General features: G+C 47.0%; 1 protein-coding gene across 1 annotated transcript in view; it reads left to right on the top strand.

Moving 5' to 3' along the window:
* The window catches only part of CCDC102B (coiled-coil domain containing 102B), a 566,627-nt gene that overhangs the window by 310,748 nt on the left and 230,047 nt on the right, over window positions 1–25,832 (top strand). Inside the window, exon 2 of the mRNA XM_078685713.1 lies at window positions 23,799–24,421. Coding sequence (XP_078541839.1) covers window positions 23,819–24,421 — 603 coding nt within the window. The 5' untranslated portion in view covers window positions 23,799–23,818. The remainder of the gene's footprint in view (window positions 1–23,798; window positions 24,422–25,832) is intronic.

Below are 25,832 nucleotides of genomic sequence, written 5' to 3'. Positions count from 1 at the left end.
GTGTGTGTGAGATAGCCATGGTAGTTGGATATGCACCAAATAATCAATTATATCTTCTTCTGGGGCTGTGTCACAGAAGGAATATAGTACCGAATAATATTGCCGGAATCTGTCCGCTACCTCTTTATCCTCAGACAAGATTGTGCCACCAGCTGACCTAATCCCCGCCATATGCATTGCTTCCTGTCTTTTCTTGAGTAGCCGTGCTGATACCGCTCCTGGTCTCTCACTTTCACTGTATGTCCTAGCTTTGGCATATTTGCCCAAATGTCTAATTTCGTCATCCGCCGCTGAATTATATTCTCCCAGTAAGTCTGCAAGCTTCCCTTCCGCCATACTATCCATGTCCGATAATAGGCGTAGTTCAGTGATCTTAATCTTCCCCTCTAAGTCAGTTAGTCGGTTGCGTATGGATCGAAGAACCCCTGAATGCTTTGATATGGTGACCCTTCTGATGTAGACTTTAAAGGTCTCCCAAACAATTTGATAGTCATCAACAGAGCCTACACTCTTGTCAAAAAACACCTCAATAGCCTCGGCCATTTCTTCTTTGAAAACTGCGTCCAGTAGAGAATAGGGCGGCAAACACCAGGTAAATGGGGAATGCGCCTGCGAGGTGTGTCTAATACCAGGAGAACTGGTGAGTGATCGGAGAGTGAACATGGCAACACTTGACATGTACGGACCTTATCACAGAGCGAACTGGTTGCAAGCAAATAATCTATACGAGTGTGTATATTAAGGTATGCAGAGTAATGGGTATAGCCCCCCATGTGCGGATGCATCCATCGCCACATCAGATTTTAATTAAACCTAACCAGCATACTTTCAAGCTCCCTGGGCTAACGCAGAAAAAAACTCTGAGTTGTCAAAATTCGTGTCATATATATTAATCAGAAGTGCATCCATGTCCTTCCCACTCAATCAATCAATCAATCACTGTATTTATAAAGCGCGCTACATACCCGTGAGGGTCTCAAGGCGCTGGGGGGGGGGGAGGTGGGGCTGCTACTGATTGAAGAGCCAGGTCTTGAGGAGTTTTCTGAAGGCCAGCAGGTCCTGAGTCTGTCGTAGGCTGGTGGGGAGAGCGTTCCAGGTCTTGGCGGCGAGGTAGGAGAAGGATCTGCCGCCGGCGGTGGTTTTCCGGATACGAGGAACTGTGGCGAAGGCGAGGTTGGCTGAGCGGAGGTTTCGGGTGGGGGTTTGGAAGCTGAGATGGTTGTTGAGGTATGTGGGTCCGGTGTTATGTAGGGCTATGTGTGCGTGGATGAGGAGTTTGAAGGTGGTCCTCTTGTTGACGGGGAGCCAGTACAGCTCTCTCAGGTGGGGTGTGATGTGGCTGCGTCGGGGACGTAGAGGATCAGTCGTGCTGAGGTGTTCTGGATTCGTTGAAGTCGTCTCAGGAGCTTGGTTGTTGTTCCTGAGTAGAGGGCGTTCCCGTAGTCGAGTCTGCTGGTGATGAGGGCCTGGGTGACGGTTTTTCTCGTGTCGGGAGGGATCCATTTGAAGATACTGCGGAGCATGTGGAGGGTGTTGAAGCAGGACGTGGAGACGGCGTTGACTTGCCTGGTCATGGAGAGGGTGGGGTCGAGGATGACCCCCAGGTTGCTTGCGTGGTCTGTGGGTTCCGGGGCTGTGCCTAGCGATGTGGGCCACCAAGAGTCGTCCCAGGCTGATGGGGTGGTTCGGAGAATGAGGACCTCCATCTTGTCTGAGTTCAGCTTCAGTCTGCTGTCCTTCATCTAATCAGCTACGGCCTTCATTCCTCTGTGGAGGTTGGCTTTGGCGGTGTGGGGGTCTTCGGTGAGGGATATGATCAGCTGGGTGTCGTCGGCGTAGGAGATGATGTTGAGGTTATGTTGTTGTGCGACGTGGGCGAGCGGTGCCATGTAGATATTGAACAGCGTCGGGCTGAGGGAGGATCCCTGTGGGACGCTGCAGATGATCTCTGTGGATTTCGAGCGGAAGGGTGGGAGGCGGATGCTCTGGGTTCTGCCGGAGAGGAAGGATGTGGTCCAGGCCAGGGCCTTCTCTTGAATTCGGGTGTCATTGAGGCGTGCTGATAGGTCCAGGAGGATGAGGGCGGCTGTTTCTCCTTTGTCCATCAGGATCCTGATGTCGTCAGTGGCGGCGATGAGGGCGGTCTCGGTACTGTGGTTGCTGCGAAAACCGGATTGGGAGGGGTCCAGGATGTTGTTGTCTTCGAGGTAGCGGGTTAGCTGTTTGTTGACAATCTTCTCTGTCACTTTTGCCGGGAACGGGAGCAGGGAGATGGATCGGAAGTTCTTGAGGTTGTGGTATATAAATAAATAATACCGGATCTAGGTTTGACTGGACATAGCAATAACAGATAGCTCAATAAATAAGAGTCAAGATTCGAGGTAGTAGGAGTTTGCAGGTTTAATACAGCATAAAGGACAGGAACAGGACAACCTGCACAGGAATAGGATGGCAGCGCTGCCTGGGACAGGATTGGACTGGCGTAAGGGAATGGGTAACATTTAATAACAGTGCACAAGCATATATACTAAAACAATTGCATTACAGTGAATACAGTAGGCGGAGCAGTGGGTGTGGTCAATAGCAGTCGCGAAAGATAAGGGTGAAAGTGGGTGTAACAAGAGGCGTATACATAGACATGTGATGTAAACGTAACAGAATATGTCATAAATGGGGCGGAAACATGGAGGGGGCTACCTAAGGAGCCGGGACCTCTAACCTGATGGTGCGCGCAAACTGACAATGACGTGTTACTAGGAGAAGCTGGGGGCTATGAACTCTGCGCTAGGAGTAGAGACTGAAGTCTGGAGAGTCAGGGCGACATGTACCTAAACCCTATCTAGTATCTAATGTTTAGAGGACATGTTGATATAAACTAAGAGTCAGGAGGGGAGAGGCTAACAGACTCTAAGACTGGAGCATGCATTATTCTACATGTAGTGCGTGATGAAGAATATTAAATGACCATTAAATGCAGTATTTCTCCTACATGGAGACGTAAAGGCTAGACAATGACGGAAACTATTGATGCGATTCAATAGCTTAGGAATGCAGAGAAGGAGGGCTGGACTGATAACTAGAATCATAACATACTCTTGGCAGACTCATAGGCAGAGCCAGGCCGAGCCGGGCACTGCGAGGCAGGAAGTAAGTGAAGGGTCGAGGATACAGGTGGGGGCTGTATCGCTCCTCAGCGAGGGTTCAGGAGACAGGAGCTGAATCTGGTGTCCGGGCCCTTTTGAGGCCTAGAAACGGGGACTTTTCAATGAAATAACGTGCACACTGAGAAACGTGGCAACGTAACTTTACATAGGCCTAATATTCGTAGTATTCACGAGAACTGGAAACTAGCATACTAGGGATGGACACAACTGTAATTGCGTCTTTAATCAAACATGGGGAATACATATGCATATTAATCATGCACACATAACATAAGATGGGGAACACGTAGGGACACAGAACATGGCAAAATTTACTTTTCCACATTCCCTCCTTGTCACTACGTTTCCATCAGGAAACATCAATATTCATGATACCATCTATCATTTCATACAGTATCATTTGTTCGTCTCGAATTTTCTTGGAACGGGATTTAGAACGGGACTTGGGACTAGGAATACAAGAGGTAGCACAAATGCCACAAATCGCACGGCCACATTGTAAACAGAGGCAGCAACTGAATATGATCGCTACTGCAATACCCAGAAATGACAATACTTTCCATCCCCAGGCGGAAATTATATTCCAGAACCAACCGGACCATGTCCAGGTGCCTGGATCTTGGTGTAACATATGGGCAATATTATGGAGTCTGGTAATAGCTGAATAAACAGACGGTGCGTTATTAGGAATGAAAATGCAGCAACTAGATCCGATGACTCTACATGCCCCGCCCCTATCGGCCAGTATGACGTCAAGGACGAGACGATCCTGGAGCACGACAATTCTCATAAAGGATTGCTCTTCGGTCAAGTTACCTAAAGCAGAAGTAGTCTCAATCACTACTGCTTCAAGTGTTCTCGTTAATCTACGTATTAGTTTACTATTCACGACAGTACCTAAATAGGGGAAGACACCTTTATTGATATCTATGTATTGTTCTAGAGCAGTTTCAGTATAATCGACAATCGGGAGGTCTCTCTTGTGTCTAGTATGTACTAGGTGGGAATTCCTATGATAGTCAGGTGGGGCTAGAAAAAACTGGTGGCAGTAGGAAGGCAATGTAACAGGTTCCCTCCCAATCGAGGGGCAGACGAACATATGCGGTCTGACCACAAACAAAATAAGAATGACGTGAAGCTTTGAAAATAGATTTCCTACTGTCACTATACTTGACAATAGTCGTACAATCACTATGGCCTACATGTACGGAACCATTATTTCGGACACATAATTCACCTTTTACTGGTAATACTGACATAGCAGGTAAGTCTGGAGTAGCATCAGACTGAACATTCAGGACCATAAAATTCGAAGAATAATTACCCAAATTATAAACTTCATTTTCTAGATCTAACCCTGTTCTGTGGGGAAGACCTTGCTTGCCTGGGAAACATGTACTGTTAAGTAGGGACATATCATTTGAGGATGACGTTAACGTGGACCATGCTCCACACGAACCATTATGTGAAAATGGATAAGGAAAGAGTGGCAGAACTCCCTTCGGTGTCTGGAAAGGGGGGAGTCGACCACACACCCAACAATTAGTGGCATTGCTGGTCTGGTGTGAATAATGTAACATGCGGATAAAGGAATTATTACGCATAGCAAGACGATATGAAAGTTCATGAGGAGGTAGATCACTAAACGTGTGCTCTACTGTAACATTAGCAGACTTATTTACATGAGAAACTGGAAAACACAAATAAAATGCATAACATGTGCAGGTAATCATAAGGCTGAGATATAGCAGAAAACATAAAATAATAGTGCAACTTTTAGAGTTCTCACTAACTCTCTTTCTATGGGGGTCTATTATATACATGTCAGAAACCGGTCTAACCGTTTCACCTAGGGGAGGACTTAGACAATCAAACTGGCTGACTTATTTTACTAGACCTTAATTTTTTCTTATACTCCTGCTGCGGAGTTTTCTCTAACAGGGAGGAATCTGTATCATTGTCTTTTGCGGGACAGTCCTTGAGAATAGTACTTTGGCAATCCTTAAAATCCTCGGAAATGTTCTTTGAAACAGTCTTTAGTCCATAACATTTTTTCACATGAGACAGGTGGACCCAGCCCTTCCTGCCTTCCAGCTTGACGGCAGTACGGGTGGCCAGGAGGACCTGCTTGGGCTCCTTCCAGCGGGGCTCCAGCGGACTTGAACGATCAAAATTCCTTACAAGAACCAAACTTCCGGGAATGATTTCATGCGGTGCCACCTCGGTATTGTCTGGAAATGCGGCGGCAACCTGTGAACGACAAGAGTGTAGGGCAGACATCAAGGAAGCTAGGTAATCTGTCAGCATATTACTTGAAACATCTGTAATACTTCGAGGTCTAGGTGTACCCCACATGTTAGGGGGGCGGCCGAATACGACCTCGTACGGGGACAGACCTGATCTGGAATGTGCGACCATGCGCATATAAAACAAAGCGACTGGCAGAGCTACTAGCCAGTCCACACCTTTCTCTTTACATATTTTGGCGATGCGGATTTTCAGGGTCTGATTATGTCTCTCTACGAGACCGGCTGCTTCAGGATGGCGTACACAATGGAACTTCCACTGGTACCCTAACAAAAGGGAAACGTGTTTCATAAGCTCAGATGAGAATGGCTGGCCGTTGTCAGAATATACGACCCTAGGGAGTCCATAACGGGGGAAGAATTCACGAACCAACTGCTTGGCAGTGGTCGCGGCTGTGTAATCTGGGACTGGATATGCTTCTGTCCACCTGGACAAAGCGCATACAACTACAAGGACATACTTGAAACCTCGACATCGCTCCATCTGAATATAATCCATCTGGAGGACTTCAAAAGGGTGGTCAGGGGGCTGGAATCCACCTTGTTCCACCGGGACACTTTTACCTGGATTAAACTGGCAATATATCATACAGGTACGGACTTTCTGCTTGGCTGCAGCTCGTAAATGCTTGTTGAACCAAATGTTCTGGATACTATCTAACATAGCTTTTTCTCCTAAATGTGCTGGACTATGTGCGGTATTGATAATGACTTGAACCATAGAGTCGGGGAGAAACCATGTGGCTCTTCCCTTCGTTACCCATCCCTGATCTGTCTGGACCCCTCCTTGTTCGGACCATTTCTTGATTTCATCGGGAGTAGCATGTAACTGGATATCTATGACATCTTGAGTGGGGTCCTTAACTGTCATACAGGTAGTCAGATCTGGAGTATGTGTCTGTGTCGGATTAACTGAAATATCTGGAGTCTGTGCTGTAAGCTTGGCTGTGCGATCTGCTAGATCGTTACCTTGAGAAATAATGTCAGTAACTTTCGTATGTGCTTTGCACTTCATGATAGCAATAGATGTCGGTAAGTGTATGGCATCTAACAGAGCTTGAATAAGGAGACCATGCTGAATCTTGGTTCCATGAGAAGTCATGAAACCTCTCTCCTGCCAGAGCACTCCAAAGTCGTGTACGACTCCAAATGCGTAACGTGAATCTGTGTAGACATTGACTTTCAGGTTCTTGGCGTGTATGCAGGCTTGGGTCAGAGCAACTAGCTCTGCTGCTTGAGCAGACAGGGTGTCAATACGATGTGTTTCTATAACTTCAGTGTCTGTAGTCACTGCATACGCGGCTACTAGTTCTCCTGTACTTGTTCTCATACATGAACCATCCACATAAAGTGTCAGGTCAGGATCTGGTAATGGAATATCTGTCAGATCTTGTCTTGGCTTAGTCATAATGTTAACTACTTCCACACAGTCGTGTGTGGCAGGATTCGAAATAACTGACGGTAACAGTGTAGCAGGATTTAGAACGTTGCAGCGTCTGATTTCTATGTGTGGCTGGAACAGTGTCAGTTCATAACCTGTTAAACGTGCAATTGTCAAGTGCTGAGTCTGTGTTCGGTTTAAAAGAACTTCCACGGAGTGTGGAACTTGTACTGTCAAGGAATGTCCTAATACTATGGAATCACTTTGTCTGATAGCTAGTGCTGTGGCTGCAACTGACTTGAGGCACGCAGGCAGAGCCTGGGCTACAGGATCTAATGTGCTCGAAAAATAAGCACAGGGCTTGTACTGTCCTGCTTGATCTTGTGTGAGAACAGATAATGCTGTACCTTCACGTTCAGTGACGAAAAGTGTAAAAGGCTTACTGTAGTTCGGTGTAGCTAGAACAGGAGCTTGGCATAAAGCTTTCTTTAACTCATTAAAAGCAAGTGTATGTTCAGATGTCCAAGGGAGGACAGTCGATACGGCTGCCTCCTGTGTCGTTAACTGTATCAGTGGTTTAGCTAGAAATGCATACTGAGGAATCCATTGTCTGCAGTAAGAAGTAAGGCCGATAAAAGCACGTACCTCCTTCTGGGTCTTGGGCTGAGGAAGACTCGCTATTAGCTGGATACGGTCAGGTGTCAACTGCCTACCCCTCTTGGACAGTAAGTGGCCTAAATAGATCACTTGCTGGACACAGAATTGAAGCTTCGAAGGGGACACCTTGTGCCCCATCTCGGCTAAGAAATACAAGACTGTAAGGGATGCTCGCTCGCAAGCACGTTCAGAACGGGCTGTGATCAGTAGATCATCGACATACTGGAGCAGGGCAGTGTCAGTTGGCATGTGAATATTGTCTAGTTGTCTCTTAAGTGCTTGACTGTAAATACTAGGACTTTCTGTGAAACCTTGAGGAGCTCGTGTAAATTGGTAGCTCCTTCCATTTAAACAGAATCCGAAAAGAAACTGGCTGTCTGGATGAATGGGGACACTGAAAAATGCGTTCTTGAGGTCTATGACTGTAAAAAATGAAGCTTCGGAATCAATGGCTGTCAATAGGGAAGAGATATCTGGGACAACTGGGTACTGGGGAATAATACATTTATTGAGTTCTCGAAGGTCAATCACTAATCGATATACTGGGGGTGCATTTGGATCAGTACGTTTCATGACTGGAATGATCGGAGAATTACATACATTGGAGTCAGTTTCTACAACTACTCCTTGAGCGATGAGCTCGTCAATAATTTTGGATAAGGCTGTTACAGCCTCAGGTGGCAATCTGTACTGTCTGATTCGTGGTAACACTACACCTGGCTTGAGAGTCACACGATGGGGTGTGATTTGCATGAAGCCAACATCAGTTGGACCTTGCGCCCATAGATGCTGCGGAACATTAGACAATCTCGGATCAAAATCTCGTAATACATAGTGACCCTTGAAGTCACGTAAAAACAAGCGTATTCCCTCTGGGGAGCAGCAAATAACTGCACCTAATTCTTTCAGTGTCTTAATGCCTAACAAATTTTCTGGACATGACTTTGTAAGTAATAGATCAGTAGTGCGGGACAATGGACCTACTTCTAGAGTAACTGGCTTAGATATCTCGTTTACAATAGGCTTTCCTGAAAATCCAAGGGAAACATTTCTAGAGCCTGAGAGCGGAGCCCCTGGAACTTCGGCGTGACTAATGGTGGTCCTACTTGCCCCTGTATCAATCAGAAACTTTCTGTCTTTCCCTAATACTTGACTGTGAACATAGGGACCCTCTTGATCTACAGGTATCTCGATGAGAGGCAAGCCTACCTCCCTCTCTAGGCTGTTTCATGAATACGGCTGATACTCTGGATACTCGGACTGAGCATACTGGTACATCTGCTGTGTAACATGCTGAGTTGCAGCAATAGGCTGCGGTGCTGGAACTGTCTGTTGTGCATTCTGTGGCTGAGAAGTCTGTGAAACTTGTTCTTGTCTAGGCGGACGTGGTCTTTCTTTAGTTTTACCGGTAGCTATGTTGTGTTTCAGAACTGCACACTCGTTTATAAAATGACCTGGCTGTTTACAATAATTGCAGGTCCCTTTAACGGGAACTGCAGGATGACTGGCTTGATTCGGACCCCTCTTCTGACTGTCTTGAGGAACAGATTGTGCAACTAATACTTTCATTTTTGTGTCTTTCATACGTCTCCTTTCATGATCTTGCTCTTCTCTGATTCTATTCTGGTGATACTGAAGCATCTGTAACATCTGGGACGGGGTATTAGCTTGCCACGTACTTTCGACTTTCAAAACTCGATTCTTAACTTGTGGACTTGAATTCTCGACTAGTTTAGTAACAAAAAGATGAGGGTATGACTCGCTACTTGTCTTGAGGCCACTGTTAATACTAAAGCATTTCTCAAATCTAGAATAAAAATCACTAGTGTCTTCGTCTTGTTTCTGTTTACAGGCTGAGATTGCATCCCAGTCTTCCTTTTTAGTGGCTAATAATCTGGGCAAAACTTGTATTAACAGTTCTGGTAATTCTTTACATTTCTCTCCAAGACCGGTACCTGGTACTCGTATCTTATCTTCAGCTTCTAGAACTGCCCAATCGATCTTTTTCTCTCCCACCTCCCATTCTTTTTCCTTGAGTTTTTCATATACCCCTGCGGGCAACAGGACCTTTAACATTTTAATAATATCTGGATACGTATATTCTCCCATACGGAGCATGTCTTTTAATTCTCGGTGGAACCCTGCTGGATCTTTGTCATGACAGGGAATTAATTTCTTCATCTCTAAGAGTTCCATCTTTGTAATCGGGGTGTAAACAAATACTCGTTGCATTTCACCATCCGCTGTCCTAACTGGGTGTACTTCTCGTAACGGATTCTGTCTGTCTATGTAAAAGGGTTTACTTTCTGGGGGTGAGACATGAACAAAATGCGGGTTCAAAAACGTTCTATATTTGTGGCGCTGTTCTAGAATAACACTAATTAAATCGGTACCTAGACCTTTCCATCTATACTGGAGTAACTCGTTCAGGACATCGTGTAACGGGCCTGGATCAGAATGTTGACCCTCATACAGAGTAATGAGGTGCTGGATCATATACATACCCACCAGTCGTTGCTCGGCTGGGGGCAGTTTCAGAAACATTTGTGCCACTATTTCGTCTGGAAAAGTGGTAGAATCAGTAATCCATCGGACTGCTGATCGGGCTAGTTCTTGTTCATGCATAGTACTTAACTCACTGTAACCGATTCGTGATTTCAGAATGTGATCGGTAGCTTGAAATACTTGTTCTAGAGAACCTTGTTCTGGTGCTGGATGAGGAACAGTTTTCTTGTAGTCTAGACGTGAATGTCGGTCGGAAAGTCTAGTTCTACCTACATACGCTATTCTGGCGGGATTCTCGTCCTCTACCTCTTCCGTAGAAGAGTCATTTTCTTTCTCGTTTACTAGTGCTTCTTTGCGTTTCTCGTGTAACCTTATTATTTCCTTACGGATTCTCTTGTACATACTCTCTATACTACTGATGGTTCTGTGCTTACCCTCGGCTATATTATCACTCCACCTTGTCAGGATTCTCATTTCGGCCGGATCTTTAGTCGGGTAATCTTGTTCTCTTATTAAACAATTAATCAGAAACTTTAATAACATGAGCTGGATCTCAGCTTTCCTTTGAGACATGGCTTCGCCAATACTTTCTGGATCATCCCCTGTACGGATGAAACGATATATTCTGTCTAGATCTTCTTTCATATTCGGTAGGGTGTCCAAATACCCGGTCACCCGTCTTACACGGATGGAATATATAACTGTACTATCATCACCTGCAACTGGATCATAGCGGCATTCAGTAAGGGCTCGTCGGATATCTGCAACGGACTTATATTTGGGCGTACGCTGTAACGCACATTCATGTAACTCGACTAACGTTACTCGTTGGTGTGGTGGCGGGGTACCAGGAGGACCTCCTCCTGCGGCCCCTAAACTAGAATCGTCGACTGATACTCTTCGTACTGGCGCGGCGGGAAATTGTAATGTAGGCTGGACCGGGGGTACCGTGGCAGGTACTCCGGTGTCTGGAGGAGCAGGATTTACATTATTTATAGGAGCTGGCGGAACAGGATTTGCATATTCTGGGACTGTGTCGTCCAAATAGGACGAAATAAAAATATCAGCTGCGGTCGGTTTGTGACGTAGCTTGATCGGAACTAAGGGTGGCGGAAAATTACTGGATGCCTCCGGGGTTGCTTTTGGCAAGCCCTCGGCAAGAAGAGGATACATACCCTTAATGAGGGCATTCCTCTGTCTGTCTGACTGTTCGGTTTTAACTCGTTCACCTATCTCGATTAATTCCCTTTCTTGCGCTCTTTCTAAGGATTCTCTACTTAGCTCTGACTTTCTGATTTCTTTTTCGGTTCTTTTATGAGATTCTTTGCGCCATAACTCGATGGCATCTTTCTGTGACTGTCTGGCTTTCTTTTTCCATAATGCTTCTTCTACTCGCATGATGCACTCGGCATCCCACGTACCTGATACAGGCCATCTATACTTTTCTTCTAACTCTTTGGTATACTCTACCCATAAATCTAGATATAATATGGCACTTATGCCATGCTTCTGATACATAAAATGACCTGGACTGTCCCTAGGCGGGACAGGAACTGCTGCTTCTAACAGACCTTTTCTAGTTTTCAACTGACGTAATTTAGAAAATAAGGGCATGACTGAACTGTAATCTAGACACAATACAATACACAATGAACACGATAATTACACCACTTTCATACCACGACATTAAAATACATGAATGACATTTTAAAGTAACAGTCTTGGCAAAATACTACCTGGAATACTGAATCAGAATACATGAATCTTCTCGAGAACAGAACTGACTAGAACAGAAACTAGATGCACTGCTAAAACAGTACGAAACTTACCGGTCTCATAAAGAGACACGTCAGGACCCGCATCCACCGAAGTGGACACTTCGTTTTGGGTCTGTGTACCACCAAAACCCACGGACCAGAGTCAATTTGATTGACCCTGTCTAGATACTACCCCAGCAACGGTACTCACCGGGCAGCAAGAACGGAAGGCCTCGGACTGGACTGGACTGCTTCGATGCCGGACGGACGAACTTCGGACTTCAGTTACGGGTGGGCCTCCGGATACCTCGGACCTTGGACTCTCGGCTTGGGCTCTGGTCGGGACTCGCCGCGTTCCTCCACCGCCTCGTCTGGATGCTGGACCGCAACCTCCGTCTCCTCCGTGGGCCTGAGGGATACTTGAAGCAGAAATATCTGCCGGTGCGCAGAAGAGTTCCGTCACGGCTGCAGAGGGTCAGGGGGCATACGTGGCTTCACCGGCGCGTGGGGAAAGGGCAAGTCCCTGTTCGGGCGCCATTATGTGGTATATAAATAAATAATACCGGATCTAGGTTTGACTGGACATAGCAATAACAGATAGCTCAATAAATAAGAGTCAAGATTCGAGGTAGTAGGAGTTTGCAGGTTTAATACAGCATAAAGGACAGGAACAGGACAACCTGCACAGGAATAGGATGGCAGCGCTGCCTGGGACAGGATTGGACTGGCGTAAGGGAATGGGTAACATTTAATAACAGTGCACAAGCATATATACTAAAACAATTGCATTACAGTGAATACAGTAGGCGGAGCAGTGGGTGTGGTCAATAGCAGTCGCGAAAGATAAGGGTGAAAGTGGGTGTAACAAGAGGCGTATACATAGACATGTGATGTAAACGTAACAGAATATGTCATAAATGGGGCGGAAACATGGAGGGGGCTACCTAAGGAGCCGGGACCTCTAACCTGATGGTGCGCGCAAACTGACAATGACGTGTTACTAGGAGAAGCTGGGGGCTATGAACTCTGCGCTAGGAGTAGAGACTGAAGTCTGGAGAGTCAGGGCGACATGTACCTAAACCCTATCTAGTATCTAATGTTTAGAGGACATGTTGATATAAACTAAGAGTCAGGAGGGGAGAGGCTAACAGACTCTAAGACTGGAGCATGCATTATTCTACATGTAGTGCGTGATGAAGAATATTAAATGACCATTAAATGCAGTATTTCTCCTACATGGAGACGTAAAGGCTAGACAATGACGGAAACTATTGATGCGATTCAGTAGCTTAGGAATGCAGAGAAGGAGGGCTGGACTGATAACTAGAATCATAACATACTCTTGGCAGACTCATAGGCAGAGCCAGGCCGAGCCGGGCACTGCGAGGCAGGAAGTAAGTGAAGGGTCGAGGATACAGGTGGGGGCTGTATCGCTCCTCAGCGAGGGTTCAGGAGACAGGAGCTGAATCTGGTGTCCGGGCCCTTTTGAGGCCTAGAAACGGGGACTTTTCAATGAAATAACGTGCACACTGAGAAACGTGGCAACGTAACTTTACATAGGCCTAATATTCGTAGTATTCACGAGAACTGGAAACTAGCATACTAGGGATGGACACAACTGTAATTGCGTCTTTAATCAAACATGGGGAATACATATGCATATTAATCATGCACACATAACATAAGATGGGGAACACGTAGGGACACAGAACATGGCAAAATTTACTTTTCCACAAGGTCCTTGGGGTCCACCTTGGGCTTCTTCAGAAGGGCGTTGATCTCGGCGTGCTTCCAGCTTTCCGGGAAAGTTGCTGTCTCGAAGAAACTGTTGATTGTTTTTCGGAGGTGGGGCGCGATGGTTGTGCTGGCTTTGTTGAAGACGTGATGAGGGCAGGGGTCAGATGGGGATCCGGAGTGGATGGAGTTCATGATTTTGATGGTGTCTTCGTCGCTGACATTGGACCAGGCGGTCAGGCGGCTGGCGCGGGTGGTGGTCGCAGGGGTTGTGGACTTGGTGGTGGGTGTGGGGGTGTCGGAGCTGAAGCCGTCGTGGATGTCGGTGATCTTGCGATGGTGGGATGTCGTTGGTGTTGGAGCTGGGGTTGGAGAGTACTTTCACGATGCTGAAGAGCTCTTTGGTGTTGTGTGCGTTGTTGTCTAAGCGGTCCTTGAAGGCGATCCTCTTGGCGGTCCTGATGAGTTGGTGGTGTCTGCGGGTGGCGCTCTTGTGGGCTCTGTGGCTGTCTGGTGTTCGGTCGTGGAGCCAATTCTTCCCCAGCTTCCGACAGGTGCGCTTGGAGATCCGGAGGTCTTCGGTGAACCAGGAGGCTTCCTGGTTGGTGTGGTTGGTTGCGGAGGTCTTGAGAGGGGCGGGGGTGTCGGAGCCACTGTTTGAGGTTGGTCGCAGCGGTGTCTGGGTCGGTAGGGTCGGCGGGTGGTCTCAGGGCGAGGGTGGTAGTCAGTTGGTCCTTGGTGATCTTGCCCCATGTGGCGATGTCCGGTGCTGAGGCGGCGGTCAGCCAGGTCTCCGTCAGGAAGGCGACATCGGGGGCAGTAGAGTCAAGGAGGTCCCAGAGTTCGATGGCGTGTTTTGCGAGCGGAGCGAGTGTTGAGGAGGATGCAGCGGAGGTGGTTGGGTTCTCTGGTTGGTGGTTTGGTGGGCTGGATGCTGGTGAATCTGCAGTTCCGGCAGGCGAAGGGCCCTTGGGTGCGCTTCGGGGTGGCCCGGTAGCAGGAGTGGTCTCGTTCGGTGTTGAGTGCGTAGAGGGTGCTGGAGTCGTAGTGCAGTCTGGCGTTGCGGGGGGCGCGGGGTCCAGGGGTTCTGGTGCTGGGCGTGGTCCAGGCGTGGACGGGCGCAGACGGGCTTGCCTTTGGCGCACCTTAGGCGAAGTGGGAGGGAGGGGCAGCTGGGAGGCGGGAGCGGGCGGCCAATGGGCCTGCAGGGGAACAGAAAGGAAAAAGGGGGCGGGGCCATGGGGGAGCAGCGGCGGGAAGCGGGGAGCGGGGGGCACAGAGGGCAGGGGCGCACAAGGAGCGCCTAGGAATCCACAATAACAATAGTAATAATAAAATACAAATAATAAAATGCACTTAGTTAGAACATACCTGTCTTCCGTGTCAGTAACTAACGGAGTGATGGTGATAGCGAACTTGGGGTTGAGCCAGTTAAGGACCCCTTGCGAGCGTGTGGTGAAGCCTGCAGCGTGAGTGTGCCCAAGGAGGCCTCTATAGCATAAAATAGGGGAGTCGAGTGGTTGTGCGTTTCTTGCAATAACGCCACATCTATGGAGTGCCTCTTCAGATACGATAAGACTTTGCGTATTTTTTTATGATCATTCAGTTCTCGGACGTTCCATAAGTGTGTCTATACCAGAGACCTGCCCTTCATCTGTTAGTCGAGTCATTCAGTGTAGCCATAGCTCAGCGTTGTAGTGTACAATAGAACCACATCAGGAGCAAAAGTGCCCATAGTTTGCGCATAGCATTGTCTGTGTGCCAACTCCCCATCGCCCCCCACCCACATCAAGGCCCTCCCAACCAGGACCTGACAGAAAATTACCCAACATGCCCCACTAAACTAAACCTTCATACTGCTAGGCCAAACCAAAGTAAACCCACCTCCCGCAATCCCTCCCACCAACTTGTGTCAGTGACAATTTCTCCAGTGTGTGATTCACTTTCAGGCGAAGGTTGCCAACAGCGTGTTATCAATCGAACCGTTAGTAATGTACATTCCCCTCCGCTCTACAACATAACAATTTAAAGCATTAGCGTGTCATCATGCAGTCAACGTAGCTATATTATCAATCAGGCGGCCGTTCCCGCCCATTAGTCATACTCTAGTATATCCAACTCCTTGAAAAAATTAGCCCACTCCTACTGCTGTGCAACGGCACATGCATTTAGGGGCACTGAGCAGCCCCCCAGAGTCCACCAATGGCTGTGGTAGTTCGTAGTCTATTGTTCAAACATCAGCCCCCACATGCACAAGTGTCTTATCTGAACCGTGGTCGATCTGGCGTTCAGTCTTGCTCTTCCAATGCTCCTATTACTGCTCCGGACCAAGTATCCTTATCCGGGCTGTGCAGCTGCTCTCTGGATCAGTCCTTGATTGCTTTTTGGAGAATTTTAGTGACCTTCCTTGATGATTGACTCGGAGGTGAGCTGGATACAGCATTACATAGAGGGGCAAACTGACTACGTGCCTCTTGAACCCTCGCAGTAAAATCAGGAAACAGAGCAAGCGTAGAGTCCTCGTAGTACAAAGTCTGCTTATCCCTGGCGTCTCTTACTGCCGCGTCCCTGTAGTGATATTTAAGTAATTTAGCTATTATTGGTCTTGGAGGAGCACCTGGAGCCGGCTGTGGGCCCAAGGATCAATGCGCCCTCTCGACCACAAACATAGATGAGAAGGTATCGATGTCCAACAACGAGGTCAGCAATTTCTCCACAAACTGTTCCATATTGCAAGTAAGTGTTGACTCCTGCAGCCCCGTGATCCGCAGGTTACTTCTACGAGACCTTGCCTCTAAATCTTCAGCCGTGTCCTGCAGCAACTGAAGCGTCTTTTCCATACTTTTGCGGCCCGTGTCCATGTCTGTCTGCGCTTCTTCCACCTCTGTGATACGACGTTCAGCCATATCGATGCGTTCCGCATGTTTGTCTATTCCTTCAGACATCTTATCCATGCAGTAGGAGAGGGAATCGATCTTCGTGCCCAAGACTGTTAGCAAATTGTGAAGGCCCTTCTCCATCCAGGCTAGCATGGTTTTGAGGTCACCATCTTCCTGACCCTGCTCTCTATCCCAGCCTGGGTCTCTGTCATCCGCTGAAAGCGCAGGGTCCCAGGGCTTGAGCTGCCCCAATGACAATTTCTGCTGTGTTTTTCAGTTCTGCCCGTAGTGACTGATCACAGTTGCACTCACCAGAACCCTGTGGGCCCACGCAGAGCCAACCAATATCAATGAGGCACATGGCGGGTACGGGTTTCATAATAGATACATTTCAAGCACAATTTGACACGCTTTCTCCAGGTTCAGTTGCCCAGCATGGTTTTCCACCCCCAGAAGTCCAGAGCCACTAGCAGAGGTATCGTCTCGACATAGGGGACCCCAGTCCTTGCCGCTCAAGCCCTCGCTTCGGATAGTGCGCACCAAGTGTGGCGAAGCAGTCTCCCTGCAGGGAACACAGCAGATACTGGGCAGTTAGGGCATCGAGGAGCATTGTGGCTGCCAGGTGCGGAGAGTGCGCGTGTGGCAGCCAGGACAGTCGTCAAGAAGCACTCCACCAAGCCGGTCAGCACCGTGATGTCTGTGCACTCAGGAATCGAGGGCAGTCAGGACCCAGCCAGACCCGGCTGCACAGGAAGATATGTGGGCACACTCAGGAGTCACCCAATATAGGGGGAGGATCGCTCCTCATACTCCCTCTCCCCCAAAGACTCCAGCCACATTACCTCAAGGGAGAGGCCTCTCGGTAGGGTCCACTGTTCCCGGTGCACTGGCCAAACTGCCAAGTCCGCCTCTAGCCTTCTCCGAGTCACAGCCGCTATCTCCTGTGGGCCGCTACAGCTATTTATGTGCAACCCACGCCGTCCATCCAGCCCCCGTGCCGCCCAGGTGCACCTCACATCTGCTTAGGGAGTCATTAGGAGCGTCTCTCCCTCCGCTACCAGCAGCTATTGTCAGGGCGTGTTCGCGCCGCTCCGGTGTTCCGGCAGACTCGCGCGGGCCCGTGCACCCAGCCAGGCCTCACTTCCAGCCGGCTATGGATGTGCCCGGGTCTGGGGATGCTCGGCCGAGTCGGCGAGCCACCTCCACTAGATTGCTGTGGCGCCCACACACCTCTCAGACGGGAGCTGGAGGGCTCTTCTGATAGCGAATCCTTTCCGCAGTGGAGGGATGTGTCCAGTTAAGTCTGCATTACACGCTAATGCTGGATAATTTCAGGATCTTGTGTTGTTAGTGTGGAGCTCTTCCTCTAAGTGGCCATCTTCGGTGCCGGCAAGCCCCGCCCCCCTGCATGGCGTTAGTTATTGGTGCTACCTCAGATTTACACATCCTTGTAAATCTGGGGCAGCGTCAAAAAGTAATGGGTTTAGTGGTGGAACGCCCACAGTAACACCAATTGCTTGCCCCTTTCATGCAGATACCTGCGTGAACGGGTACCATATTTACAAAGAAGCGTTAAGACATGTAAATATGATGCAGGGCATTGCCCCACCCAAACCTCAACAAAATGACTTTCCAGTGGCACAATCCTCATTAAATATGCCCCATTGTTTTATAAAAGTTCCTGATTGATATTCTCTCACTGGTAAAGTGCATAAGTGCAGTGGCATCCTGCCCTGTTAGAAATTTACTCTGGACGAAATTACTGGCAGAATAGTCACATATTTCTAAGTATTCAAAGATGCTTTCCTGCACGAAATCCTGGTGATCATATAATCGCACAACAGACTTTAATGCATTACGGTTCTGCCTGGCAGAACCGTATATAAATGGGATCTCAATGAGAAATGTTATCAAAACACACCATCATCTTTTAGAGGCGGAAATCCGAAAGGCATCTCCCATTCCAAACACCAGAGTCTGAACAGAACATCATATGTGTGTGAGACAAATTGGGATGACAGGTTAAACATGCTAACCGTATCTCCAGCCAGTGGCTTAAGGATCCTGAGCCCACCTAGCGCATGACTGATGCAGGCTGGCCCAAATCTCACCACGTCTTGTTATTTATATTCTTTTGTTGCAAAAAGAGTACGAAGTTCCTCAGAGTTAGTGTATTAGGAGATCAAGAGCGTGAAAGGGTAGTGTGGTCACAGTCAGGCTGCTGGTGTGTGCGGTAAGGAGAGGGAATTCTCCTTGTAGGAACTAGGGCTCTCACACACCTAGCAAGCTAGGAGTCATGCTTCATCATTTGATCCTGCCCCTTGCCAAGTCAGCGCTGCAATACCTGATGGGCACCCAAAACCGGGGCTCTTTGTCGGGGATCTTTTGTTCCTGCCAGTGGGTGCAGTGGGGGTGAGGGGCCTAGTATGGGTAGATGTAAGGGAAGTACGTGAATTAAAATAGGTCAGTTAGTCCTAACCAAACTTTTATTCCAGAGGTAAACTGCCTAATTAAAAGGTGGAGAAGGGCATAGAACTAGTAATTAAGTGTCTAGTGGTATGCACCCTGCTCTCGGGTGATCAACATGTTTTGTGTCTCAATAGTCACCTCGATCAGGACACTTCTTCAGCATCAGTGAAAATCTATCTACACCAAGGTAAGTGAAAACTACATACCCTGTATGGAAATAGTAAACCTAGGAGATGGATGAAAAATAGGTGGGGGAAACATGTAAAAAAACACATCAGCCTTTGAGTGAATAAATCGTTATCAACCAGTGAACCAGTCACTGTCCAAGGATGCTCAATCACGCCTAAGGCCATGGTGTGCCATTCAGATATGGTGTCCAAATTATATACAGCATGTTAAAACAGTGTAGTCCATTATCTAGACATGCTAAAACAGTTTAGACCATATCTAGACAAATCAAAGGCTTCCACTGGAGTGCTTGTGTGCATATCAGATAGCTGTGCGTGGTATAAAGATAAAAAAACAAATAGTAATAGATCCATTATGATCACAAAAAAGTTGTAACTTTGATAGAATTAAGGAAACGAGTGACAGGACATCACAGGACTCACCTAAACTGCCTGCAAAAAATAGCTTGCTGCAGTAGTTGGCGGTATTGGACACCAATTGGGTCCTAGAAGGGAAAGGGGGGCTCCATGTTAGCCTTGAAGGTCAACCAGTGTCGAAAGAAATTATAAAAATTATAAAAAGGAGTTCAAAACAATGTCATTGTTAATGATGACGTCCAAAGTTAGGGTAAATCCATGTGGTGGCTAATTCCCATTGAGGAACCGGCCCTATGCGGCAGGTCATGCGAAGCGCGGGCCTCCCCGGGATCGAGCCACCGACCGGCGTGCTTGCAGCAAGCTGTAGCACGTCCTATTAGCAGCCCGGACCCAGCCCAGCGTCGCGTCCACATGTCAGCCTCACTCCGGATGGGCTTCACAGCAGGTAGCCAGAAGGAGCCCATTGCTACAGACATTCACCTTCTTACGGGGGAAACAAAGCATGGGTACTCACCAGCATAGTAGACTCTTGTATTGAGACCTACCCTGCCGCCGACAACGGGATGGTAAAGGTGCATCGGCGGAGGGTCAGAATGTATTGGTGCCTCAGAGTCATGTGATGGTCATGTGCTGGGTCACGTGTTAGGCTCAACCCAAGACATAGAAAAGGTATCATTAGGATCGCTAGGAGGCATTGCAGTGGCGGCCATCTTGTGATGTGTTGCTGTAACCAGTGTGTGTATCTAATTGTCAGAACAGAGGTGTTCGTTCCATTTCACGGGACTATGCTCCAATGTCGATCAAGATTTTAACAAAGACCTGGGGAAAGTATAATTATAGGGAAACGGTACATATTACATGGTATCAATGTGTGGATGAATAGTTGAAACATCACTGGTCAATGGTGTATTGTGCCAGGGGTATTGGGGGTTCAGTACAACAAGACCCAGATGATGAGGATACCGCATGTAACATGGTATCACTGTGTGGTTGGATAGAATGAAACACCTCTAATAAGTAGTGTGAACTAGTCAGTCAAAAGTACTCGTTGTTGCTTTAGTCCCTTCATGGAAAACATCAATGGTCAATGGTGTACTGTGCCGGGGCTACTAGGTGTTTTCTTCAACGAGCCCCAAGGGATATCATCATTAAGGCCAGTAGTGTGTGCTGATAGTCTATGTACCCATCGCTGTTCAATTCTGAACAGTGCAGCTTTGTTGATGGTGGGGAAGGCTTCTAATATAGTCCAACACAGGTTATCAGGGGTGTGTTTTGTTTCTATGTAGTGGGTATAGAGTTTAGTCGTGACCCTCTGGCAACGGATGTTGCTCCGGTGCTCAGCAATCCTTGTCTTAATGGGTCGCATAGTCCTGCCTATGTACCGCATGCCACAAGGGCATGTGAGCATGTAGATGCATTGCTTGGTGTTGCAGTTAGTGTGTCTCTTTTGTGTCCATTTAAAGTTAGGTCCTAGAGTCAGCTCTTTAGTAGCGGTGGTGAGAGGGCAGGCAATGCATGAACCGCAGGGATAGTGCCCAGTCACCGCTGGCATGTCCCATAAGGTCCTTTGAGTATCAATATTAGGTTTTCTAGGTCTGGTATGCACCAATGAGGCTTTGAGATTGCGAGTACTTTTGTATGCAAATCTGGGTTTCGGAAGGTTTAAATCCCCTGTGTTCAAGATATGCCAGTGTTTAAGAATGATCTTCTTGATTCTTGTGGAGTCTGGGGTAAAAGACGTCACACATGTGAGAGTATCAGTCAGTGGTTTAGAACGGGGTTCCAGTAGTGCCTCCCTTGGGTTGTTCCTGGCCCTTTTCAATTAGTTACTGATTTGTTTCTCGGGGTAACCCCTAGCCATGAGGTTAGATGCCAAGGTAGTGGCCTCTGTCTTATAGTCAGCGAGTGTGGTACAATTGCGTCTGATTCTTAAAAATTGACCGAAAGGGAGGTTATCTCTCAGTGCTTTGGGGTGGTGGCTGGAGTATAGAAGTAGGCTGTTTCGGTCGGCTAGTTTTTTGTACTATGATGTTGTTAGACCTCCTGTTGTGCGGGTGATCTTTACATCTAAAAATGGAAAGGATGTGTCTGCGATCGTGTGAGTGAACTTGAGATATTCATTAAGCCCATTAATCCACCCTACGAATTGTTCACAGTCAGCTCTAGTGCCATGGCAGAAAATCTGAATATCGTCAATAAAGCATTTCCACAGTCTCAAGTTACCGTGGTATGGCTTGGCAGTGTTTAAGATGTGTTCTTGTTTAAATGCTGCCATGTAGATACAGGCTAGGCTAGGAGCAAATGTGCTCCCCATAGATGTATCCTGGCTCTGATGGAACAGTTGTTTTTGGAACTCAAAGAAGTTCTCTGCCAGAGCCAGGGTAGCACACTCCATTATGAATAAGATTGGGGTTGGTTATGACCACTCACAGGTGTTGAGAATCATCTCAACGGTTGCAAGGGTGGCCCTCTGAGGAATGTTGGTATAGAGGGCCTCGACGTCAAGTGTGACAAGGAGGTCAATCTCTCATGGGTGTGGTGTTTCGTCTATGATTCGCAAGATGTCGGTAGTATCTCTCACAAATTATGGGGTTTCTACTGGTTGCAGGAAGTGGTCACAAAAAATGGAGAGGGGTTCTAAAATAGAACCAATCCCTGAAACAATAGGGGGGCCAGGAACCGGGGTACTCCCTTTATGAATTTTAGGTAAGGTGTAGAAATAGGGTACCCTCGGTTTCTTGGCGATTAAGAAATCTGCCTCCTTGTGGCTAATCCAGCCATTTGTTTCTGCCTCGTATACCAGAGTGGAGATCTTGGTGGCCAGACGCAATATGGGGTCTGTTTGAATGGGGGTATGGTATCTCACGTTGGAGAGTCGACATTCAGTTTCGTAGTCAACAGTTGATTGTATCACTGTCGCACCGCCCTTGTCGGCCTGCTTTATAGTGATGTTTAGATCATCAGCTAGGGCTCTGACTGTGTTCTCTTCCATAGTAGAGAGATTATGAAAAGGTGTCTGTCGCTGTGGTAGGTCAAGCTCTTTTAAGACAGCCTGTTCGAAGGCAATGACCTCCACTGGCACCATATTACTATTTGGTGTGAAAGAGGAAGGATTTCTCAGTCCTGAGTCCTCCTGTTCAGTGGGGGGGAGTGTCTTTAAAAAAGTCTTACGGTACAAAACCAATTGTGTATCTCACAATGTGTTCTGAATTTGTCTGTCTTAGGAGTAGGGACAAAACCTAGACCTTTCTGTAGTATAGCTTTCTCAGGTTCAGAGAGGGTACGAGGAGAGAGGTTAACCACTAGGTCTTCCTGCCTTGTGTCTTGCTCCTGCTGTCCATCCCGCTGGTTGTTTGATCTTGCCATTGGACCTGTTTTTGTGTACCTCTTCTGTTGCGCCCTCTTCCTCTGCCCCAACCTCTGTCTAAAAAAGGTGTGTTCCCATGGTTAAAGTATTGAGGAGGGGGAGAACCCTGTTGGTATGGGGGAAATGGCCAGAAAGGAGGAGCTTACGAGGTTACTAGGTGTGTGAGAGCCCTAGTTCCTACAAGGACTAACTGACCTATTTTAATTCACGTACTTCCGTTACATCTAGCCATACTAGGCCCCTCACCCCCACTGCACCCACTGACAGGAACAAAAAATCCCCGACAAAGAGCCCCGGTTTCGGGTGCCCACCAGGTATTGCAGCGCTGACTTCGCAAGGTGCAGGCTCAAATGATGAAGCATGACACCTAGCTTGCTAGCTGTGTGAGAGCCCTAGTTCCTACAAGGAGAATTCCTTCTCCTTACCGCACACACCAGCAGCTTGCCTGTGACCACACTACCCTTTCATGCTCTTGATCTCCTAATACACTAACACTGAGGAACTTCGCACTCTTCTTGCAACATAGCCATTTTGGGGCATGTGCGCTTGACCTCCATAAATAAGCCCCCGTCCCTCTGTTTTGCTCAACATTCATATTATTTTGCCACAAGAAAAGGTCTTGACTTAAGTTCAGGTGTAAATATGTAGAAGTGACATATTGCTTTTCTCATTGTTGTTGTAACCTATAGTTAGAGGGAAGTATTTTTCTTATCTTACATTGTTTCTTTCATCTGTTACTTTCATCTGCACCTATAACTTGTAAAGCACAGTTTAATATTTTAATTCCATCTGTGTCTAAGAACAACAGGAAAAAACTGAACATATAATAGATTTTTTTTCTGATTGATGGTTGTAAGCCAAAATTCACTCTACCTTTGTGAATTTACAGATTTAAAAAATATCCATGTTTTTTATACTCGTGTGCTCTGAATCTTATATGACAACGGTGTTGGTGTGCTTTGTTTGTCATGTATTTATAGTTGGTAAAAAATGGTGCTTTTCAAAATAAGTCACAATGCATTATTCCGTTGCAGGTGTGAAAATACTCAATAAAATGAACGTGAACTCCGAAAATGGACTAGAATTACACGGAGGATCACAGAAATTAAAAAACCTTACTTTTTCGTCAGGATCACACAACGCGTTTGCAGATAGCAGTCAGCCGTCTGGAGAATTCTATGAAATGAAGCCCTCTGCTCAAGTGATCCAACCATCTTCCACTCAACACTCATGTCTTCACCTTGACGGCATTGGTGACTGGGACACACGTGAAATGCTGCACGCCCATGAGCTAGAAGAAGTCAAATCTAGAGTTACACAGATGGAGAAGACCATGCGTTGGTGGTCTGACTGCACCGCCAACTGGAGAGAAAAATGGAGCAAAGTGCGAGCAGAGAGAAACAAAGCTCGCGAGGAAGTGGGGCAACTACGATTACAACTAGAGACTACAACTAAGGAATTAATTACAACAAAAAAAGATCTGCAAGAACTTATAATTGAAAATAAGGAGCTGAATGAGGAAGTTTGTAACAAAAATGATTTTTTTTCAAAAGTTTTCAGTAGGAGTGGAGACGGTTGTCCAGTTGACATTGAGGGGCATCAGCTTCATGAAATAAAGAACAACACAATCATTCATTTGCAAGACCTGGACAACAGGGTAAGTACATTAAGAATGGAAGAATGTTTGTCAAATGAAAGTGTATTGTATAGGAAACACCTTATGCAACTGTTCACCTGCCTAGTTGAAGGACACATTTTTCTTAGCTCGAAATAATTTAATGCTGAGGCCTAAAACAAAACAATTTAACATAACCTATACTTTCATGCAACAGAAATGAGACAAAAGGTTCTGTGCATGTTATGCCCATAACAATTCTGATCGAAATTCAGGTAAGAAAAAAAAGACAATAGTACTCTCAAATCAGTGTCGAGAAGCAATTGTTTATTCAGGTCAGAAATTATACAAATGTGGTGTTATATGTCCTGTAAATACTCAGCAGAAAATTAAGTGCATTTTTGGTTGTAAGAGAGGATTTAGTATGTAAATAAACGTATGCATCACCCAAAAAATTTCTTTTTGCATATGCACGATTATATCTGAGTTTTTTAAATTATTTTAGATCTACAATCTGTCCGGTTGAAAAATATTTGAAATAATGTCTGAGAGCTGTAAACAAAATAAAGCCAAAAGATTTACAGAAACGGTAGATCTAAGACCATCCTACGCTTCCAGGAGAAAACGTACTCGCATTCCATTTACCTGACCTTGGAAGTCTATAGAGCGAAGGCCCAAAGCACCACATTGTATGGCATGGAAGTTTGGAGTTACACTGATACCACGCGGCTCGCAGTAAGGGAGAATACATTCATCAGATCATTGCTTTCAGTCCTCGTAAGTACCCCCTTGGTCCCACTTTATTTTGACACAGGGATGAAAAGAGTATCTGATCTGGAGCACTTAAAACCACTAATATTCTGGATCCGTATCTGGACTACTCCAGAATTAGCTGAATATAGAGACTCCTTGAGTAATGTAAGGAATATGGATCGGGATGTGAGCTCCGCAGGCTTGGGATCCTAATGTGGACTTTATCCTAAAACAGCCTCAATATGCGAGTAGGAAACGTAGATTAAAAGAAACAAGAGGAAACTGGTAATCAAAAGAAACTGGATTTAACTACTCACGCTCTGGAAGTCCCAAGATCGCGGGTGAAGGCAGAAACGCCTACCAGAGGCTGCACGGGCTCAATGCAGGGTGCTATGGGCTCGGAGCGAAATCGAAGTGGAAATAGGTAGAGGGATCCGGCGTAAGAGCAGAGCAGGACCTCCCGATTACAGCGAAGGAGCTGAGGAGAGGCCCAGAGGACCGGAAGGAACTGGAGGCAAGGCCTCTGGTGCAGGAGCGGAGTACGGGAGCCTGGAGGGGGCTACGAGAGAAGAACATCTGTCAACTATCGCCTCCCTGCATGCCGCTCCCTCCCTGCATCAGGGTTGTGTGGGGGCAGTGGCAGAATGTAGTGAAGTGTGAGGTGGAGGGAAGTCTCTTCGCAGGAGGTATCGTCTGGTGG

Source organism: Lissotriton helveticus, chromosome 4_1 (assembly GCF_964261635.1).
Source record: "Lissotriton helveticus chromosome 4_1, aLisHel1.1, whole genome shotgun sequence".
NCBI classification, from domain to species: domain Eukaryota; kingdom Metazoa; phylum Chordata; class Amphibia; order Caudata; family Salamandridae; genus Lissotriton; species Lissotriton helveticus.
Note: the sequence above shows the minus strand (reverse complement) of the source record. Positions and strands in the feature narration are given on the sequence as shown.